Source organism: Pinus tabuliformis, chromosome 8 (assembly GCF_031772625.1).
Source record: "Pinus tabuliformis cultivar Carrire ecotype Pingquan chromosome 8, CPIR1, whole genome shotgun sequence".
In the NCBI taxonomy this organism is placed as follows: domain Eukaryota; kingdom Viridiplantae; phylum Streptophyta; class Pinopsida; order Pinales; family Pinaceae; genus Pinus; species Pinus tabuliformis.
The window spans coordinates 761204466-761227122 of record NC_142294.1 but is presented as its reverse complement, the minus strand read 5'-3'; the positions used below and the strand labels follow the sequence as shown (position 1 = coordinate 761227122).

Here is a 22657-nt window from a genome sequence, read left to right as displayed (position 1 = left end):
TTCAAAGGACACTGGGATGTGTAGTAGCCCATCTCACCACAACTGAAACATTTCACTTTCGAAATGTCCTTTTTTCGCTTCGGCTTTTGTTGTGCCTTCGATGCTAGAGTTGCATTCTCCTCCTCCTCCTTCGTCTTTGTGCCACTCCCACAACTGCCACTGAGGTTGACCTTCACTAGGTCCCTCCTTAATTCCTCCTGTTGAAGAGTCGCCCACATCTCCTCCCATGAAGGTAGTTTTCCTCTGCCCAATATGCTTTGGACGAAAACTTGCCATTCATCCGAGACTCCATTCAGGGCTATCCTCACCATCGCGGTTGGCTGAAGAGTGGACCCCACTCCACCAAGTTGGTCTCTATTGTCCTAAATATGTTGAAGATAAAGGTTCACCCCTTCAACTTTCTGCATCAAAGTCCGCTGCAACTTCTGCTCTAAATACATCTTCCATCATTCAAAAGAGCCTTCATACAGAGAAGACAAGGCTTTCCACATCTCTTAGGTTGTATCCTTGCCCTACAAGTGTGAGACCACATGATCTCGAACACCATCAAGAATGAGCCTCTTTGCCTTCCCCTGCTCGGATTTGTACTTCTTCTTTTGATCGTTGTCAGCAAGAACAACTACAACACTATTGATGTAGGTCTCGAGATCATGTTCCTCGAGAATAGCTAAGATTCTGGTCATCCATATGACATAGTTGGAAGCTCCTTCCAACCTGTCCTGATCTCTGAGCCCATGCGATGCCATCTCATCCAACTGTCCAACTGACTCCTCTAGTCACTGCTTAGCACTACTCAGCTGCTCAGCGAGTGAGAAATTCGAACTTTCTGGTGGAAAGTTCTCTGAGGAGGAAGTTCCCCTTCTACGTGTCTTCCTTCTTCTCCAGCAGATTTCTGCCCCGGTAGAAACTGTGCCCTTCAAGCACTGCGCTGAGACTTTGCGTCACTCCCTCTGCCTCTGCGAACTCATGAACTGGAAATCGTACCTCTCTGTCATCTCACTCAGATAGAGATTTCCTCAAATCTGCTTCCTGGCAAGGACTGCGCAATCCCTTCAAGGGGATTTGAATTGTTGCCAAGTGCAGCGTTCGCCCTTACTGCTCAGCACTGGACTTTCTCTTCCTGTTTCAAAATCAATCCTTTGATACCATGTGAAAATTCCTACACTCGAAGGAACCCCTACTGTAGCAAATCTAAATCTACTTCACCTACTTGATTTTTAAATTACATTCATCAAGTTATTCTTCTCAATACTGAAGCAAATTACTTCTGCAGCCTACATTAGTTAAATATTTGATCTCATGAAACAGAAAACAGAACAAAGAACAAGATACATAGGACACACTTATTTTTGGACAAAATAGTCCCCGGAAAAACCCAATGCTGGAAAACCGGTGCAGCAACTCTGAGGGTTTATTATTATGCAGGAGAAATATCTGAATATAAATCTAGGATGCTCATCTAGAAATCCTTTACAGAGAAAACACTGGCAGAAAATTTGAGTGAGTTTTGCCTCGCTTCATCCGACAGAATTCTGGCTAATCTGGCACAAGACTGGCTAACCCTGGCTATTTTTGCGTTGGCTCTGCGTCACCTTCTCTGCCCTCTGCATCAGCTCTCCCGGCTGTTTCGGCAGTTCCCGACAGTTCTGGCAGTTTTGGTTGTTCCAATAGTTCTGGTTTCTGTGTTAGCTCTCCCTGCTACTGCGTTGCCTCTATGTCAGCTTTCTCGCTGTTCCAGCAGTCCCCAACAGTTCTGCCAGTTCCCAGCAATTTCAGTTGTTTCGACAGTTTTGGATTTTGCGTGACAGGCAACCTTTCTGCATCAACTCTCCTGGCTACTGCATTGCCTCTCTACAAGCTCTCTCCGCCTCTCTGTTAGTAGTCTCCGGAAAGTCCTCCCGGATTCTCACTGCCCCTCTGCTGCAAGATCTCCCCAATCGATTTTCCTCCTGAGAACTTCTCACCTCAAAAAATTGATTTCCTTAATCTCTCTGTGTGTGTTTTCAAATGAACCCCAAGCCTCTATTTTATACTTTTTCTATTAAGTCTTCAACGGCCGAGATTAAGTCTCTAATCAATGACTAAGATTAAAACATGACTTGATCCGCCTTCTAGATCATTCTCACCATATTTTGATTAATACCCATTAATATTTCAATTTCCCTAAGTTTAGACTTAGGAACCATTAAAAATATTAATTATTTGAATAAAATACAATCCAGGTGGAATTTCACCAAATGGTTTCTGGGTTCTTTAGAACTCATGTGCCTTAGCCTCTCCACCAATTTGTAAGGCTAGAGCACTTCCTATGCTACCAAAAACTAACAAGCAAAAGATCTCTCAGGTTTTCATTGAGCATTTGGGGATAGTCCTTGGTTGGACCAGCCAACTCTCAACGCATATTTTTTGAAGAGCCTATCTCATATAAGCTTCAGGATTTATCTAACGATAATTTTTTCTTTTTTCTTTTTTTTGCAGGGTGTTTTTGGGCTAGTACCTCTTTAAAAAAAAAATTAATCTTTTAAATATTTTGTGGAAAAAATGATAGGTTTGGCTAGTAAGAGCCTTAGATTATCAGATCTGGGAGCGGAGTTGGACTCATACTCCTCAGATCTAATAGATCTGCAACTCTTGTGCATAGATTTGTAATTTTTTTGTATAGATCTGAAAATTTTCTAACTTCGGTTTTGGGGTTTTTATTCATTTTTATATATCTGAGATCTGGGTATTTTTTGTTTCAATTTTGTAGGTGCGGATCTGAACGAAAAATTTAATTTGGAGCCAGATCTAGAACCAAAGGGCAAGATCTGGCCTCAATCCCAGTTTGCAGGGACAATTTTTTCAAAATTATTTTCAGGCGGAGGCTTTCAAATTTAGATATGAGGATTTCATGAGTTTTCTGAGAGGAAATTTGAAGCAAGAATATATCATTTTAAAATATAAATTTCTGGGAATTTTTTTAAGGTTCTTGGGCTATCGTTTGCTGGCCTGAAGCCCTTTAAATTTTTTCTACTTTCTCTGTCTGCGTTTTCCTTTCTTTTCTTCTCGAAATTGCTCCTCTTTTTCTGCTGCCAAATAGCAACCCACTCCAACTGCATTTTTCTTCTTCCTCCTCTACTTTTTCTTCTGCTGTGTTTTTCCTATATCCTTCCTTGCTTCCTCTCCTCTATGTTTCTTCTCCTTCACTCCTCGTTTTGTTGCGTTCTCTCTCTTTCCCACTACATCTTCCTTTCGTGTTCCTTGCTTCTCCCTCCTCGCAGCTCTACCCATCTCCTCGTCCCTCTGCGCCGTCATAATTTTGCCTCCCTTCCTCGCATTCTTTCAATTCCCTGCTAACCAAACTTTCGAGTGGCTCTTTTCCTTATGATTTTCCTTCTTCCTCTACGTCCCATCTCTTCCCTCATTCGCTTCCCTCCATTCCTTTGCTCCCTGCATTCCCATTCCTCCCTGCCAGCTTCCTGAGCTCCTTCGCTCCCTCCTCCTTGGCTTCTCTCTTCCACTTTTCCTTTCTTGACCTGCACCAAAAAACCTTCACAATTTTTGTTCATTTACGCTTTACCTTAACCTAATTCCCAGAGCAAAAAAAAAAAAAAAATCGATTTTTTTTAATGTACTTGTTTTTCATTTTTTATTTTATTTTTGTTTTTTTTTTAACAAAGAAAAATCTTAAAAATTTCGATTTTAAATTTTTAGGCGTGGCTTTATTTTTTGAAATTTGACTTTTTATTTTTTATTTTTTTATTTTTGACCTTTGATTTTTTAGGTATGGCTTTGATTTAGTGTGGCTTTAATTTTTATTTAAATTTCGAATTAAAATTTTTATGTGGCCTTTGGCCCATTAAAAATTAAATTAAACCTTTTGCCACATTAAAATTTTTATTCATAAAACTTAGCACATTAAATTTGCCGAAGGAACCAAATTTTTAATCTAAAGTTCCTTTTTGGGGTTTTGTGTTAAGGGTTTAGGATTTTTTAAATCTTAAAAGCGAAATCTTTTGGGGGGTAAAATTTTTTAAATTTCTCTATAGTCAAAACACATTTAAATATTTTTTAAACCATCTCTAAAGTTTGACTATAAGAAAACAAGAAATCTTTTTTGGATTGGGGTCATTTAATAAAATTACTTTAAATTTGGAATTTCTTAATGGTAATTAATTTTCAAAATTTAATTGCTCAAGTCTTTTGCATGCTAAGAGTTTTGAACATTTCTATGCTTGACATCTATTTGAGATTGCTCGTCATCTAGTTAATGACTTGAATTATTGGATATTGCATATTAAATTTTTGCAAATTACTCAAGTGATTATTAAGTACTCTTTCATGGAATTGCGGTAAATTGCGTATCTTCCTTTTCCTAAATTGAACATTTTGAGCATTTATATAATTGGCATTGATATTAAAGAATTGTGAAGAGGTTTTTGTTCTCTTTGAGCTATAATTGCATTTAAAAGATTGGAAGTGATAAGCTTGTGGTTTAATTGGACATTAATTTGTCATATTTTAAGCATATTGTTGAGAAGTTCATCTTTCAGTCTAGTAAAGTGAACATTCATTTTGGCAATTACGGGCTTTGATACATAACTTAGAGATAAATCATGACATAAGCGCTTTCAATCCTTGATCTAGCTTCATCTCGCTCCATCTTCTATTCGTCTCGTGCATTTTCATATTAGGTTAGCCTTGCATAATTAAAATTACTTTGAAGCATATGCTTGGTCGATAGAAAGATAGGTACCCATCCATCTTTGGTTGAGAAGTTTGCTTTTAATAGTACTTAAAACGGTGACCTTGCAGTCATCAGAGCCACAACTCTCTGCAGCGCCAGAGGTACCAGGTATGTTAAATATTCAAGAGAGGTATCGTTAATCACACCTTAGTGTGCTTCACCTTATCTTCTCTTTTCCATTTACTACGAAATCAGACTTGATATAGAAAGGATCGAAGGGTTAAAACTTAAATAGGCATTTTAACTAAAATTAACCAAGATTTATGCATCCCACATTAGCTTTAGGATCTGCATTTTGTATGATATAGTTATTCATCCAAGCAACGTTCATCAATTACTTTGTCCTAAATTTCCTAGCAAGATTGTTGACTCCATAAGGCATTGGTATCAATCATTTAAATCTAATCGAATCCTATAAGTCTTGCTAAATCTAAAACAAGTACTTGGTTGGTTGATTGTGTCTCCCGAACTGGTTAGCTCCCAACTAGTTCTCCTCCATTCCATTTTCGTAGGGTCTACCCCCCTTAGCATGTTGTTGGTAGACAACTTAAACGCAGAGATTGGGGATCAAGGTGACAACCCCCGATCTGAGTCGTTGTTGCGGTGCCTAGACATTCTGTGCGACAACATTTTTTGGCATTGTTGTCAGGGACCAACTTATTGGACCATGGCTTTACGACATTCATCTCATTCATTTTTCAGTGTTTTATCATTTCTTATCCCATCAACGCCACATTTTCTAGTGCCATTATATTTCTTCATCTTTTCATCACCTTATCTTTTGTCATCTCACTAATCCTTTCATCTTATGCACCTTTAGCACCTAGACATTTCGGTTGGTTCCCGTTTAGATGGAGACTTCGCTTATTCATCCATTTACTCCTAGACAAGAAACCCTTCGTGATAGCCATCTGCTTCTCTCGACTGACTTTTCGGTTTTTTCTTTTTGGATCTTGGAGATATATTCATGTTCAAGTGGCGACTCCACCTCTTTCATTTCTTACAAGAATTTCTGCTAAAAGTTTGCTTCTGGTGGATCTCTTGTTATTCTTGAACAAGGATCTCTATCTCTAGCATCCATTTGTCCCCTCCATTTCCCTTTGAGCAACTCATCATGGTCGTGTTCGCCCCTTGGAACTTTGCTAATATTCAAGGTTATCCTAATGATTTTCCAGAGAATGGGATTGATAAATTGCTTTCTTTTCAGGGCAATAAGGCAATTAGTGTTGTTGCTCATCTGAAAGCTTTTGGTTCTTGGGTAGGAAAGTATGCAAGGGTTGCTGATTATAGTCATGAAGATGTAAAAATAAGTCTCTTTGTTCTTACCTTGGAGAAAGATGCTTTGGATTGGTTTAGGGAAAAGCTTGGTAATTCATTTGATTCTTTGCAATCAATTATTAATTCCTTGAAGGAAAAGTAAGGAGATAAGAGAGAAGAGATACATCTCGTAAAAGCTATCAATGTCATAAAAAAGAGAGAAAACGAGACGGTTGAAGAGTTCAACAAGAGATTTAATGGTATTATTAAAGAAATATCTACAGATTATAAGCCTCTTGATAAATCTCTTCTAGATTTTTATATCGATGCTTTTAATCCTGATACATCTTATGAATTGAGACAAACTAAGAATCGTGATTTTAAAGTTGCTCATACTTTAGCTATAGAGCTTGAAAAGATAAGAAGCCATCTAGGAAATCTGAAATCCCAGGTTTTGATAGGGCTTCGGCCAAATTGAAAGAACCTAAAGAAAAAGAGGTTAAAGAATCTAATGACGACCCTATGTAAAAATTACTGCAAAAACTTGAAAGCATGGAGCTTAACCAAGAGAAATTAATCTCTAACCATGCTAAGGAAATAAGTACTTTGCAGTCTAGGTTGATCCAAATGGAAAGAGCTCAAGCACAAAATTTTCAACCTAGGATTAACAATAATAATCAAAGCAATAATACTTGGCAGAGAAAAGGCCAATCTAGTGAGAAGAGACCTCCCAATCCACTTGAATCTGCAAATCAAGTGAATGAGGCTCCGCCTTATTGCAGGGCATGTGATGCTTTTCATGAAGAGGCTACTTGCCATGTTGTCAAAAGAATCATAGATAGTAGAATGGCAGGGACAAGTAATCAAGTCAATGTTGTTGGTAAAGAATATCATTTGTCTCAAGAAAATTGGGCAGAAATTAAAGAGCATAGTCAAGAAGTTAGACCTTTTACATCTTCCTATAGTATCAATAACTTTGGCCATGAGAAGGATATGCAACTAAATCAAGCACAGGTAATCAAGAATATGGAAGACAACCAGGCTCAACTCATTAAGAACATGGAACTTAACCAAGCTAGATTAACAGAAGATCACGCTAGGGAAATGAGTTCTATGCAAAATAAGTTGTTGGCTATAGAAGAAAAACACATTAAGGAAATGAAGATCATGGAAATTAATCAGTCCAATCACATAGCCACTGTAGTATAAAAGTGTGTTTAGATTCTAGAAGATGAAGGCTATGAGGACCGACATGCAAAATCATCATGAGAAAGAGATAAGCTATATGCAAAATTGCTTCATGGGCATGAAAGCGAAGAATGATAAAATTATAAAGGGCATGGAAATTGGTCAAATATCTCTTCATAATAGATTATTGACCATAGAGAAAAAACAAACACCATGTGTTCTAAATATGAAAGAAGTGGACACAATTGAAAAGAGATTAAAGATAATGGAAGTTAATCATTCTAATCAGATGCCCATGATTCAAAATCATATGATTGCAATGGAAGCAAAGGGAAATGAAAACTATGAAGGCCAATTATATCACTCTGCAAGACAAATTCGTGAAAACTGAGCTCAATCAAGCGAAAGTAATAGTAAGGCAGGCCAGAGAAATGACTTCCATACATAAGAGGTTGGAAGAAAGGAAATCACAGGTACAAAAGTTTCAATCTAATCCAGATGATATATGGTAGAAAATCAACGAGCTTTCAACAGAGCATGACTCTCCCAATCCATTAAAGAAAGTCCCGCCTTGTTGTGAATATCCTGAGAAAGTGGTTCGCCCCATTAACAAAGATTTAGCTAAGGATGACATGATCAGAGAAGAAATTGAAAAGGGTTAAGTTATAACTCATAACACTTGTGAAACTGATCTATCATTTATCACAGAACAGATGCAGAATGAAGAGAGGTATGTCACAAATATCTTCAATACTTCGTCCGAAAATTCTAAAGTAGAATGTTCCACATCATCAGTGATACAGCCTGCCATGAAGAAAAGCCTGAAGTGAAAAAGAAAAAGAATAAGGACGCAATTTGATGCATCAGATGGACGCAAGAAGCTCACTTTTTCGATAAGTGAAAGTCCCACCGTACGCAGGATTGGACATGGCGCATCTGAAAAACAGCCCACAGATTTTCCTGAAAGTAGGCAAATGCTCAGTATGCACTATATTGAACACATATGATGCCACAAGGCATCCTTTGTATTGTATCTCTAACCTTACACCCTGTTATTTCAGCATTTTCACTTTGTAGTTTGATGAAATTTATGTTTTCATGTTAGTAGTATAGTTAATAAATGAAGAGCTTCTATTTTCATGTGCTTAATGTTATATGATGAATTTTGGATGGACACTACTTATATAATCTTGTGTGTTGCTTGGATGCAAATTTTGGATTCTCACATTCCTCTGATGAAGAAACATGTCCCCAAGTAGAGCTAGATGTTAACCACTCTGTGTCAACAACCCCATAAGTAGTACGCCCCTTTTTTCGCAAAAGGGATCTATCATGTTCAAGTGTTCGCATCATTCATATTTTCATCATCAATCGACAGTTTGTTAAAGATGTAAACACATTTCTGCATGGTTACTATGTAAATGATCTTAGTAAGACCATCATGTATGTATTAACCTAGGTAAACATAGTATTTTGATGATGATTTTTATCCTAGGAGGTTTTTTGTCTCATTGATTCATCTGTGTCTCTAGACACAAATGATCGGTAGAGTTTTTCCCCCCAACCTCACCTCAAAGCTAGGGTGGATTTTGTCATCAAGATATTAAGTGAGTCCTAGTGTTTTTTTCGAGTCTTTGTAAAAATAATTTGGGAATAATCCTAACTAATTGGCTAGATTATTTTATTACAAATTACTTGGTCTACTAAATCATTTTTTGAGTCGCAGAATTGGGTAGATATTTGAGGGTCTATGATGTACGGGTTTTCCCCTTCATGTATTTAAATGTAAAATCTTGATGTAAAAAATATTTAGTGCATGGTCCCTCATAATTAGACACCATGGTTATGAATTAAGGGGTTGGAAAAATAATTATCCCTCATCAGTCAATTAATTAAATTTTTTGGCCAAATTAAATTAAAAATCCTAAGCCAGAAATTTAATTAATTTTGTGTCCTAGGTAAAATTAAATTCTCCAAAGGTGAAATTCGTAGGTTTTAAAGAAGCTAATTTTTGGAGGTCCCCGACCAAGGAAATATTGAAGAAATAAAAAAAAATTGGACCCTCGGGCCTTGATGGTTAAGTCAAAGTAAATTTTTTTAGAAAATTAACTCGAAATAATTAATTTTGGGTTAATTAAAAATAAATTAAATGAAAAATTCGATTCTTCCTCAAATTAAATAATTTCGACGGTGATGACTAAAGATTAATTAAATATTTATGAATGGTCGAGATTAATTTGACAGGGATCAAGCCAACTAACCATTGGAGATTTCACCTATAAATTAGAGGTCGGTGTCAGTCTCTCTTTTCATACGATCTTTGAATCATGTACTAAGCTCTCAAGCTCTCTTGTGTACTTTTTTGGAATTAATGCCAAAGTCTTTGGGGATTCAATGTGCAGTGGTGTTCCTCTTCATGAATTTATGGTAACATCGTTTTAATTTCTGCTTAATATTATGTGAAAACTATCATTCAATAGCTCTCTTAGAATAATCTAAATACAGGTATCTTATTGAGTTTGTTGGATCCAGGGTAACATTTTTAATTTTGATTGAAGTAGCAGGTATCTCTATTTCTTCAGAGTCTTGTTGTTATTCTATTTCTCTACTTGGTTTGATGGTTGATCTAGTGTTTGCAAAATATCTCTCAGGTTTTCATTAAGCGTTTGGGGATAGTCCTCGGTTGGACCAATCAACTCTCAACACATATTCTTTGAAGACCCTATCTCATATAAGCTCCATGATTTATCTAACAATAAAAAAAAAATTATGCACAATGTTTTTTGGGCTAGTACCTCTCCAAAAAACCAAAATTAATCTTTTAAATATTTAGTGGAAAAATTGATAGATCTGGCTAGTAAGAGCCTTAGATTATCAAATCTGGGAGCGGAGTTGGACTCATACTCCTCAGATCTGATAGATCTACAATTCTTGTGCATAGATCTATAAATTTTTTGTATAGATCTGAAAATTTTCTAACTTGGGTTTTGGGATTTTTATTCATTTTTGTATATCTGGGATCTGGGTATTTTTTGTTTACAATTTTGCAGGTGCAGATCTAGAGGAAAAAAATTAATTTGGAGCCAAATCTAGACCCTAGAGGGCAAGATTTGGCCTCAATACCGGTTTGCAGGGACAAATTTTTCAAAATTATTTTCAGGCGGAGGGTTTCAAATTTAAATCTAATGATTTCATGAGTTTTTCTAAGAGGAAATTTGAAACAGGAATATATCATTTTAAAATATAAATTTCTGGGAAATTTTTTACGGTTCTTGGTCTACCGTTTGCTTCCCTGAAGCCCTTTAAAATTTCGCTGCCCCCTCTGTGTGCATTTTCCTTTCTTTGCTTCTCGAAATTGCTCCTCTTTTTTTGCTGCCAAATAGCAACCCACTCCAGCTGCATTTTTCTTCTTCCTCCTCTGCTTTTTCTTTTGTTGTATTTTTCCTATATTCTTCATCGCTCCCTCTCCTTTGTGTTTCTTCTCCTTCGCTCCTCGTTTTGCTGCGTTCCCTCTCTTTCCTGCTGCATCTTCCCTCCGCACCCCTTGCTTCTCCCTCTTCGCAGCTCTGCCCATCTCCTTGTCCCTTTGCGTTGTCATAATCCTGCTTCCCTTCCTTGCATTCTTTCATTTCCCTGCTAACCAAACTTCCGGGTGGCTCTTTTCCTCGTGATTTTCTTTCTTCCTCCGCATCCTACCTCTTCCCTCATAGGTTGCCCTCCATTCCTTCGCTATCTGCATTCCCATTCCTCCCTGTCGGCTGCCCGAGCTCCTTCGCTCCCTCGTCCTCGCCTTCTCTCTTCCGCTTTTCCTTTCTCGACCTGCACCAAAAAAACTTCACTCCTTTTGTTCATTTACGCTTTACCTTAACCTAATTCCCAAAGCAAAAATAAAAATAAAAATCGATTTTTTTTTAATGTGCTTGCTTTTCATTTTTTATTTTCTTTTTGTTTGGTTTTTTTTAACAAAGCAAAATCTTAAAAAATTCGATTTTAAATTTTTAGGTGTGACTTTATTTTTTGAAAGTCTGATTTTTTTAATTTTTTTTAGGTATGGCTTTGATTTAGTGTGGCCTTAATTTTTATTTAAATTTCGAATTAAAATTTTTATGTGGCCCATTAAAACTTAAATTAGACCTTTTGCCACATTAAAAATTTTATTCATAAAACTTAGCACATTAAATTTGCCAAAGGAATAATCAATTTTTTAATCTAAAGTTCCTTTTTGAGGTTTTGTGTTAAGGGTTTTGGGATTTTTTAAATCTTAAAAGCGAAACCTTTTGAGGGGTAAAAAATTTTAAATTTCTCTATAGTCAAAACATATTTAAATATGTTTTAAATCATCTCTAAAGTTTCACTATAGGAAAACAAGAAATCTTTCTGGATTGGGGTCACTTAAGAAAATTATTTTAAATCCGGAATTGTTTAAAGTATTTAGCATTTGAATTTCATGGTTCTTCATGGTAATTAATTTTCAAAATTTAATTGCTTAAGTCTTTTGCATGCTAAGGGTTTTGAACATTTGTATGCTTGACATCTATTTGAGATTGCTGACGATTTAATTAACTCTAAGTGTGGTGTTAATTACTTGAATTATTGGATATTGCATATTAAATTTTTGCGAATTTTTCAAGTAATTATTAAGTACTCTTTCATGGAATTGTGGTAAATTGCGTATCTTTCGTTTCCCAAATTGAGCATTTTGAGCATCTATATAATTGGCATTGATATTAAAGAATTGTGAAGAGGTTTTTGTTCTCTTTGATATTAGGTTATCCATGCATAATTAAAATTTACTTCCAAGCATAAGCTTGGTCGATAGAAAGATAGGTACCCATCCATCGTTGCTTGAGAAGCTTCTTTTTAATAGTACTTAAAACGGTGACCTTGCAGTCGTTAGAGCCACAGCTCTCTGTAGCGTCGGAGGCACCGGGTATGTTAGATTTTCAGGAGAGGTATCATTAATTGCACCTTAGTGTGCTTCACCTTATCTTCTCTCTGCCACTTACTACGAAATCAGGCTCGATATAGAAAGGATCAAAGGGTTAAAACTTAAATAGGCATTTTAACTAAAATTAACCAAGATTTTTGCATCCCACATTAGCTTTAGGATCTACATTTCATATAAGATGGTTATTCATCCAAGCAACATTCATCAATTACTTGGTCCTAAATTTCCTAGAAAGATTGTTGACTCCATAAGGCACTGGTATCAATCATCTAAATCTAATTGAATCCTATAAGTCTTGCTAAATCTAAAACAAGTACTTGGTCGCTTGACTATGTCTTCCGAACTGGTTGGTTCCCAACTAGTTCTCCTCCACTCCCTTTTTGTATGGTCTATCCCCCTTAGCCTATTGTAGGGAGACAATGTAAACGAAGAGATTGGGGATCAGGGTGACAGCCCCCGATCTGAGCCGTTCTCACGGTGCCTAAACATTCTATGTGACAACACACAGAATATAGACAACTTTTTACAATTTTCAACCCAACTTCGTTATATTAAACAACATATAATACAACAGTTTAGGGCTCCCGTACCAAGGATAATGGCCCTCATACATCCACTAGTTCAAGATACAAACTGGGACTTGGTGTCATTCCATCGACAACCAATTTGTCCTCAACAAGATACTCTAATCGTCTAGCTGATGTAGAGCTCCTCACAACATCCTTGGTCATACACTGTACCTGGCCGGTCCTTCGACTCCCGATATGCAGCTCCTGCCTCTATCAATGCTCCAACTCCATCTGGCCACTGAATCTCAGCTATCCAATCTACTCTCTAGTTGATCATTTGTCCATCAACGCAACAACACATCGAGACTCTTGTCGAGTTGTTCATAGCTCCACTTGTGAACAACTCTCAACTGTCCACTGCTGCTCCTCAGCTACTCACGGACTTCATCCCACTATGGTCTTCCTGAATTGCATCGATAAAGACCAACATAGTGCATGGAGCGCTACCACCTATCGCTGCAAGATGTCCATCTCCCACAATGAACACAAGCTAGGAGGACTGCCCATCTTATGTTGTAGAAGTCCTTCTCTACACACAAGTCTCGAGCTCCACAAACTGCTCCTAGTTGATTAGACCCTTGAGCTCAACAACTGCCTCTCTCGCAACTACCTTTGTCCATCAAGGTGTTGGACACTATCACGTTGTCCTCTAGCAGGCCATAAGTGCCCAATCACTTCCGCACTTGATCCACTCTCACACTGCCCTCCAACAATCCACGAGTGACCAAGTCCACGCCATGACATCTACAACTAGTTAGGGCATCCTCATGCCTAGGAGACCCTTACACACGGTTGTCAGCAGACTTCTCCACATCTGCCCTTTGTTCTGCAATAGAGGAGCTATTACACAAATCTAGGCTCCAAACTTCACTTGTGAAACTGCCCATTGGTTAGGGCTTCTAACATGTCGTGCCAACACTACCTCCTTGGCTTCCACAGGCTGCAATAACCCTGTCCACACTAGGACACCTACATCACTCCATATCGGGATCTGCTCCTAGTTGTAGTTCCTTCATGCCCAAGGAAACTCCGACAAATGGCTCCCAACAATCTGCAATGTAGACTGATCTAAACACTGGTCAAACCTTTGACCCAACGTACCTTAAAACGATGTTGTTCTGACTTGTTGCAATGTTGCAACTCTGGGACTGGTTAAGGCACTAACAACCAGTGTTGATAATATCGCCGATATCTCGGCGATATTCGTAAATATCGCGCTATTTTCTGCGAAACGAGATATCGGCACCCAAATATCGCGATATTTTCCCACTTTTAAAATCTCGCGAGAAATCCGATATTTCGGCGATATATTCCAAAATATCGCGCGACGACTATAAATATCGCGGCTGACTGTTAAAACAATACGCGCGGGCTGTATAAAGCGATTTTTGGTCTTTGTGTTAAGTCATTTTGGTTTTTTCTGAGCGCTGGAAGGTTGCTGCGAAGGAGGCCCGAGGGTTTGAGGGGTGCCTTCCATTCGTTCAAACTGTCGTTTTCCATTCGTTCAAACTGTTGTCGTTTTCCATTCGTTTTCCAAGTGGAAGAAGAAGACCGAAACTCTGCCTTCATTACAGACCTTGACCGAGCTGCTCAAAGAGGATTTTGTGGACAAGTGAAGGAGGGTGGACTTGTCATACAGGTACCTTAAACGTAACAGAGTTTTCAGGGCTTTACTTTAAGTTTATAGTTTATACACGTTACGTTTATTATCAACACTGCTGAAACGACATGTCTTAAGAATCAAGATATTGACCCCATTCAGGGCTTTACTATATCCGTCAAGTGACATTTCCCAAGAAATCCCACTGAATAGATACAGGTATCGGGAGCAGTGTTGATAATATGAAATATCGGTATCGGCCCTCGGGTAACAGTGGGACACCTTAAAAGTTAAATTAATGCTGCTCTAATGATGGTTCCAAACCGCATATAAAATTAAATATCAGTCCATATAAAATTAACAACACAGGGAAGCATATAAAATTAAATATCAGTCCATATATTTGAGTTTGTAAGGTTTAGTTCACTGAGGAGTTTTCATAAACAGTTTGCAGGCAATGTACTGTAGGTGTCTCTTTCACAACTTAGAATAAGAATGACATGAACAGTAATAAACATACAAGAGAGGAATGTTTGAGAAAGACTGATAACCACTTGATGTTAAGTTTAAATGCACACCCATCTCTGGTGCATACACTTTGACTTCAGCCATAAAAACAAGTACTGAGATTTGAAATACAAGTGAATAGTAAAAGATGTGACAGCTGTAGAATCTAGATCAATGTACATGGCTAGAAGCCTAGAACACCACCAACAAGACAATATAAGCTTCAGCAGGGGTTATAATATGTATTTTTCCCTCAAAGTACCAAATTACCAGCAATGGAAGTCCGATACAATAATCATTTGTAAATTGTGATGACAGTGAGACGTGACCTGGTTGGAAATGTTCTTGTCATACTAGTAACTACAGTGATCAACAAGAATGTTCTTGTCATACTACAGTCACTGTTTGACACTGTTAAATTCAAAATTCTGTATACATGTAGTACAGTGATCAACAAGAAAGCAAGAAAGCAATCTATGTCACTGTCATCATGAGTCATAACAGTTATATATTTTTAATTTTTTACACTACACTTCAACAGTCAACTTGTATTACACTTCTATTCAACAGTCAAGTTAAAACTGTTTTGTAATGATGTGGTTATTTGAATTTTGTAATTTGAAAAATTTCGTATTACTTATTAAGTTACTAATTCCAATTTTTTTTTGGTGCTGTAGGTTTCCTTTTGAGTTAGCCCACTACAAAATACAAATATGCCAAAAGCCTTGGACCCATTTTGGGAGTATGGGACCCCTGATGGTGGGACAAATCGTGCATATCTTTCATGCAAATTGTGTGGGACCCAGATGACAGGTGGGGTTACACGACTGAAATACCATCTTGCTAGACTCACTGGACATGATGTTGGCATTTGTACAGTTTCTAGTCCGGAGCTTATACAAAAAGCTCTTGAGGCAATTGAAGAAAAGGACAGAAAGAAGGAAGAGGCGGAAAGAAACAAAGCTGAACGTGCAGGTAGATCTTTCGGGATATCTTCTCCTGATTTTGGTGTTGAGGGTAGTGGCCCTACTGGCCCTAGTGGGAGGGGCTCCACAACTGGCACACCATCACATGCTAGTGCTACTGCTAGTGTGAATGCGAGGTCATCATTTTTTGTTCCACGAACAGGAGCTGGAGCACAACCTGGCATAAAATCGCTTGTTAAAAAAAAGGAGAAGCAAGAAGCAGATAGAGTCATGGGGAGGTGTATTTTTTGGAGCGACTTACCTCTCAGCATCACAAAAACCAATCCATTTTGGCGGCCAATGTGTGATGCTATTGCTGTTGTGGCCCCAGGGTACAAAAGTGCCACATATGAGGAGTTGCGGGGGCCAATTCTTCAAGCAGAAAAACAGGACATCAACTCTATATTGGCGGAGTTGAAAAAGACATGGGAAGTCACTGGATGCACAGTGATGTCTGATGGTTGGACAGATAGGAAGGGTAGGACCATTCTAAATTTTTTGGTACATTGTCCTAAAGGTACCATGTTTATTAAATCGTTGGATGCATCAGAACATATCAAAGATGCAGCAACGATATGTGAGTTGTTAGATGGGTTCATTCGGGAGATTGGTGTGCAGAATGTGGTGCAAGTCATAACAGACAATGCAGCTAATTATGTGTCTGCCGGCAGAATGCTTATGGAGAGGCATCCCACATTGTTCTGGACTCCATGTGCAGCGCATTGTCTTGATTTGTTGCTTGAGGATATGGGGAAACTCTCCTTCATCAAGGAGGCAGTTGATATGGCTAGGAGCATCCCCAAGTTTATTTATAACCATGCTTTTGTTCTTAGCGTTATGAGGAGGTTCACTAGAAACAAGGAGTTGCGGCGTCCTGCCATCACACGTTTTGCCACAACCTTTATTACTCTTCAGTCTTTGCTTCGATGTCAGTTCGAGTTGAAGCAAATGTTTGTGTCTGATGATTGGCGTAATTGTAGATACAGCAGGCTATGTCACACTGTTCGAGTTCGAATTCGAGTTCGACAACGATTAGGTTCGATTCAGGTTCGAATTTTCCGATCAGGTTCGAATGAGGTTCGGCATTAGGTTCGACTATACATATTTTTCAATATATATATGACAAAATAATAGAAAATTCAAAATCGATCCATAAACAATATTTGTCAGGATTTTGGGAAGTTATTCTTGAGTATCTGCCAACAATCTATTCTGTTTGCAATAACTTAATGGAGCTGAACTTCAACGATGCTGTTATAACTTATGGTCGGAAGGTGAAACTGAAATTGAAATTGAAATTGAAATTACATTAAATAACAGCAGTAACGTCATCCAAGTACACCACCGCCATCTTATATTATTCATGCCTTCCATCTATCTTCCCAATAAATATCTCTAGTGAGTAGCAGAGATTAGAGACAGCGGCACTAAATGGTATATAACCAGAGAAGACGGAATGAAACATTATCTCATATATAATTATTTTATATATATATATATATATATATATATATATATAATTATTTACTTATATTTTTATGGCAATATTTTCTCAACACTATATATATATATATATATATATATATATTTATTTATAACAATATTTTTTCAACACTAAACTCTAAAGCTGTAAACCATTCTTTCATCTTGTCATCGTCATCGTATAATAAAATTAGCAATATTTTGTATTTGAAAATTTAAATCAAAATTTAAGATATATATGTATAAATTATTTTTTATATAATAATTAACGTTATTTTCTAACATCACCGAGGCTCTAAAACACAACACGCTTAATTAAACTATAAAACTTTAACCAGAGTAAAGTCAGCATAGTAGATTCAGTGGGTCATAGCTTCACCATTACAAACAGTAGCATGACGTACGTAATTCCATTGCTCGCTTCCCACGGAACATAGTTTATTGAATCTTTCGTCTCCCATGGAATCCCTTCGGGTTCGAGTTGGTTGTGCATCGAAAACTTAATTATAGGATCCAAAATAGTTACACCAGCACAGTTAAACAGCTAGGCAGCCGCAGCAATGAAATTATTAACACATAATTGGAAACGGAATGAGAAACAGGCTGGGAAGCGATGAAGAAAACCGGTGTGCGACCCAAAACTGCCAAAAGAAAACCATCGAACCTCAAAAAAACAGCTGAAATTCGCCTTAAAGTACGTTCAGGTTCGATCTTCAAATTCGATTTTTCAGGTTCGATTTTCAGGTTCGATCAGGTTCGATTAGGTTCGAATTCGTTCAGGTTCGCTGATTAGGTTCGGCGAACCTGAACGAATTTCAAAATTTTTTTCAGGTTCGGCGAATTTCGAACCTGAACCTTCAGGTTCGCTGAACCCTGTGACATAGACAGCAGGAGACCTGATGGGAGAGCCATTGCAAAAATGGTGTACTCTGAGACATTTTGGCGTGGAGTACAAGAAGCATGTGCAGTTAGCGAACCTATAGTAAAGGTTCTTAGATTGGTGGATGGAGAGAAGCCTGCAATGCCTTATTTGTATGAGGGCATGGATAGGGCCAAGGAGGCCATTCGTTCCTATTATGCAGACAAGGGTTCTGCTGGCCTTGATAGGCAGATGATGTTATGTGATGTGATCAATAGTCGGTGGACAGGGATGCTTCATCGACCCATTCATGCAGCAGCACTCTTCCTCAACCCTGCATTTTCATACAAATGCAACTTTGATTTTGATGGCGAGGTGATGGAAGGGCTCCATTCCTGTATTCAGAGGATGGTACCTGATTCTGAGCTTCGTAGCAAAATCAAGCGCGAGGTACAGTGTTATCAGGATTGTGTTGGCCTATTTGGCTTTGATGATGCCATTAGGGAAAGGGCCCTCTTCATGCCACGTAAGTGACAAGTCATCACTCATTAGAAATTAGAAATTTGAATTTAATTATGTTTTAACTTTTAACTTTTAAGTTTTTGAATTTTTTATTTCATTACTTTGTTGTAGATATTTGGTGGCGAAGCTATGGTGCAAGGGCACCAAATTTGCAAAAATTGGCTATACGAATCTTGAGTCAAACATGTAGCTCTTCAGGGTGTGAGCGCAATTGGAGTGTATTTGAGAAAATACACGCCAAAAAGCACAACAGGTATAACTTTGAACTCAAGCCTTCAGTTGAGCAATTACACTTATTGTAATTTTTAATTTTTAATTTATGACCTTCAAGTGTCAAGAGTCAAGAGTCAAGACTCATTACTTTGTTTGACACTCTTACAGGTTGGAGTTCGCACGCCTCAACGATTTGGTGTATGTGCATTACAACATCCGACTTCGAGTGAGGCAAATAGAATCACCAGTGGATCCAGATGCCATTTCCTTAGACAATATTGATGTATTGTCTCCGTGGAGGGTGGAGTCTCAGGAGCCCATATTGGAGGAGTCACCTTCATGGTTAGAGCCAGTGGCAGATGATCCATTAGAGCAGGGGCAGCAAGAGGAGGACTCGGAGTCAGAGGAGCAGCAGCACTTAGAGGAGGAGCAGGAGGAGCAGGAGGAGGACACTGCGGGAGCATCAGCATCAACACCATCTGCTATATATATAGGAGAGCATAGCTCCATGCCTAGCACTCATTATTTGACATTAGGTGCAGAGGCAGTGTCAGGGCCTTCTACTACTAGGGGCAGGCCTGGCAAACAGCCCATCATGTTTTCCCGTAAAAGGGGGAGAGGGCAGTAGATAGATAGCTGCTAGTTTTATTTGTTATGCTACATGTAACTCATGATGATGAGATACTTTTATTATTATATGTGATGTTATTTTGTATTGGTTCTCCACATTTGAGTCCTTGAATGGACAATTATCAGGGATTAGCACGATTTGGTATCGCCTTTGATATATCATTTCTATTTGACATCATATATATCAGTGTTTTCTTCATATTTATGTGCCAATGTGTTTATTTCATGTTGTTATTGCTTTATATGTTTAAAAATCTGAAAAAAATGAATATATTATGCATTTTTTATGCTTGCTGATATTTGCCGATATTGCCGATAAGATATTTTCTGGACCCTCGCCGATATTTTCCCGATACCGATATTATCAACACTGCTAACAACAGTCCCCAACCACCCTTCAAACTGCGCCAGAATTACTCCTTATTGTTGTGGTTGTCCTCCAAGTATTTGCTGCCCTTTATGCTGCTCTCCTAGGGTAGTTTTCAGCCCAAAACACAGGATTGTCTCCCTAAGAGTACTGCAGCACCCTTCAGCACCCAAACTAGGGTTGCGGAAGTCTCTTGGGAGGACTATCCACCCTTCAAATCAACCCACAACCTCCTCGCTGCTCCTTATAGAACTACGACCTTCAAGAACAGGGATGCGGCCCACTCAACAACAGCTCAGATGCCCTAAATACTCCTTATTGTTGTGGTTGTCCTCCAAGTATTCACTGCCCTTTATGCTGCTCTCCTAGGGTACTTTTCAGCCCAAAACACGGGACTATCCCTAATTACTCCTTATTGTTGTGGTTGTCCTCCAAGTATTTGCTGCCCTTTATGCTGCTCTCCTAGGGTAGTTTTCAACCCAAAACACAGGACTATCTCCCTAAGAGTACTGCGGCCCTTCAGCACCCAAACTAGGGTTGTGGAAGTCTCTTGGGAGGACTATCCACCCTTCAAATAAACCCATAACCTCCTCGCTACTCCTTCTAGGGCTACAACCTTCAAGAACAAGGATGCGACCCACTCAACAACAGCTTGGATGCCCTAACCTGCCAACGTTCAACCCTTTCAAGTCTCGGCCTAGTACAGCAAGGGTCACGACCTTCAAACAACAAACTCGGACCCTAAAAGAGACCTCCTTGCTCGTTGTTCTACCCTCTCCAACTGCTGCCTTCTCCTCCTTAATTGAGTTGCTCTTTATAGAATGTGTTGCACTTCTTGGATGATCAAATGCCTCAACAACACCTTGTATTTATACACATACAAGGGCTCCTCCAAAACGTCACAATGGGGCTTGAACAATTGTCGCTTGGCTTATTAACACCAAGCCAACCTAGACACGCATGTGCAAAACCCAATCATAACTTAAAAAATTCATAACCTCATTTCTAGAGCTCCGATTTGAGTGATCTTCGAAGCATTGGAATCAACATGCCAAGCTCTATCACCTCAAATTTTCTCATGCTCAAATTCTTCATGGTTATGGCCCAAATCCCGATGGGTGCAAAACCCCATGCTTGGGTTTCAAGCCCACAAGCCTACTTGTGGCGCTTTGTCCTCCAATCCCTAAACCCTAGGGCTTGGAGTACCTCCCAAGCTACAAATATCAACATCAACCAGCATGGTCCATTCACCTGCAATTACATTTAAGTACTTATGTTCAAGATAACAATAAGAAGAAGGTCTTTTCCATGTGATCATTTAGTACTACAACTTGGACACTTGTTGGAGTTTTAAGCCTAGTAGGGGCCAAGTTCTAGGTGGTCACATCACAACAAGCCAAGGAGTCCATCACATATGCCAGTCCTAGATCACAAAACTTCTTAATTCATCCCTACTCTTGCTAGACTTAGTCTTGACTATTGCTCAAAGAGCTCACAAGACATTGCCTTGGATTTTGCACATGGATCACTAGGCATCCACTAGTAGCTCCTTCATCCTGGCTCTTATCAGAGCTCACAAGGCTTCTACTTTCGCCTTGACAAAACAGTGACTCACAGGATTTATTGATTCTCCAAATCTTCCTTGGCTAGCCTCAAGGTGGCCATTTAAGGCCTCTCATTGGAGAATGACTTTCGATGTTGCTATTTTCAATAGGGCGATGATTGGCCATGGTGGCATTGGGATCCAAGTGGGTCTAATAGTAGTAGGTTAAGGCAGAGATGGGCATGGGATCCAGGTATTGAGGAATCTAGTCATGTTTGGATTGCTTGGAGGCATGACGTGGACCAGTGGTTCATATGGAATCCTGGTATCAGTTTGCAAATGCCTTTATAATGGACAAGTGTGATTGCTTGAAGGCAAGAAATCTTGGGGTGGGAGGATTTTTCATATCCCCGCTTTTATTTTCCTCCATAGTACAGCTAGGGTGGACTTCTAGGGCACAGGATGGCCAGATCATGGGAGTAGGTTTATGTCATCAGGGATTCCGAGGGAGTTTTGAGGAGTTTTTATGGGATCCGATGGCATTCGCTTGGCATATTCCATCGCCCACACAGTTTGCCTTTCATTCAGTTGCATTCCGACAACTTTCAAAAAATTGCATTATTATGGGTTCTAACTTAATTAATTATGCTCGAAGTGGCATTCTGGGGGGATTAATTGATGGAACAAATCAGTGTAATAGCTCATTGGAACTAGAACGAGAAGATCTACAAGATGGGATGCTGAGAAGTGGCTCTCAATGGTCGAAGAGAATATGGTGGCCAATTTGCTATTTTCCCACATTAAAAAGAATATTTTAATTGAAATAAAAGAGGGAAAAGTGCTCCATTATTAAAATAATAATAAAATAGGAGGTTCTAGAGGGGTCTATCAGATTTATAAAAAGAGGAGGAGGTCATTAAGGAACATCTTGGATTTGATATTTCTTCCAGTATAAGAGGTTGAGAACCCGGTTCTCTACTTCATTGGTAGCCCCAGGACGGAAACCCTCAGGTATGTTGATGAGTGTTGGACGAAAACCCAACTCTCTTTGAGGAGACTTCATCCAGGAGTTTCGTAGAGCTTATGGAATATTGGAGTGAGGATCATTCAGGTCCTCAATTCGTGATTCATCGTCTTTTAGTTGATTCAGTGGCAGCCGTTTTGGAGTTTGAGAGATCAGGATCAGCATATCAGCAGAATATTTGGAGGTTCACTCAGCTATCATCTTTCTCTTTTGTCTCAAATATTTCCAGTTGTACTCTGCATGCTATAATATAATAA

The 22657-nt window shown here is 38.7% G+C and overlaps 2 protein-coding genes across 8 annotated transcripts in view; one reads left to right on the top strand and one right to left on the bottom strand.

The window, feature by feature from the left end:
* The window catches only part of LOC149237824 (uncharacterized), a 479771-nt gene that overhangs the window by 135710 nt on the left and 321404 nt on the right, over nucleotides 1-22657 (bottom strand). The gene's annotated exons all lie outside the window — the stretch shown is intronic.
* LOC149237825 (uncharacterized) lies at nucleotides 18354-18925 on the top strand. The gene is made up of 2 exons (XM_089461002.1): nucleotides 18354-18627; nucleotides 18735-18925. Exons 1-2 carry the CDS (start codon nucleotides 18354-18356, stop codon nucleotides 18923-18925), a joined length of 465 nt encoding a protein of 154 aa, XP_089317128.1.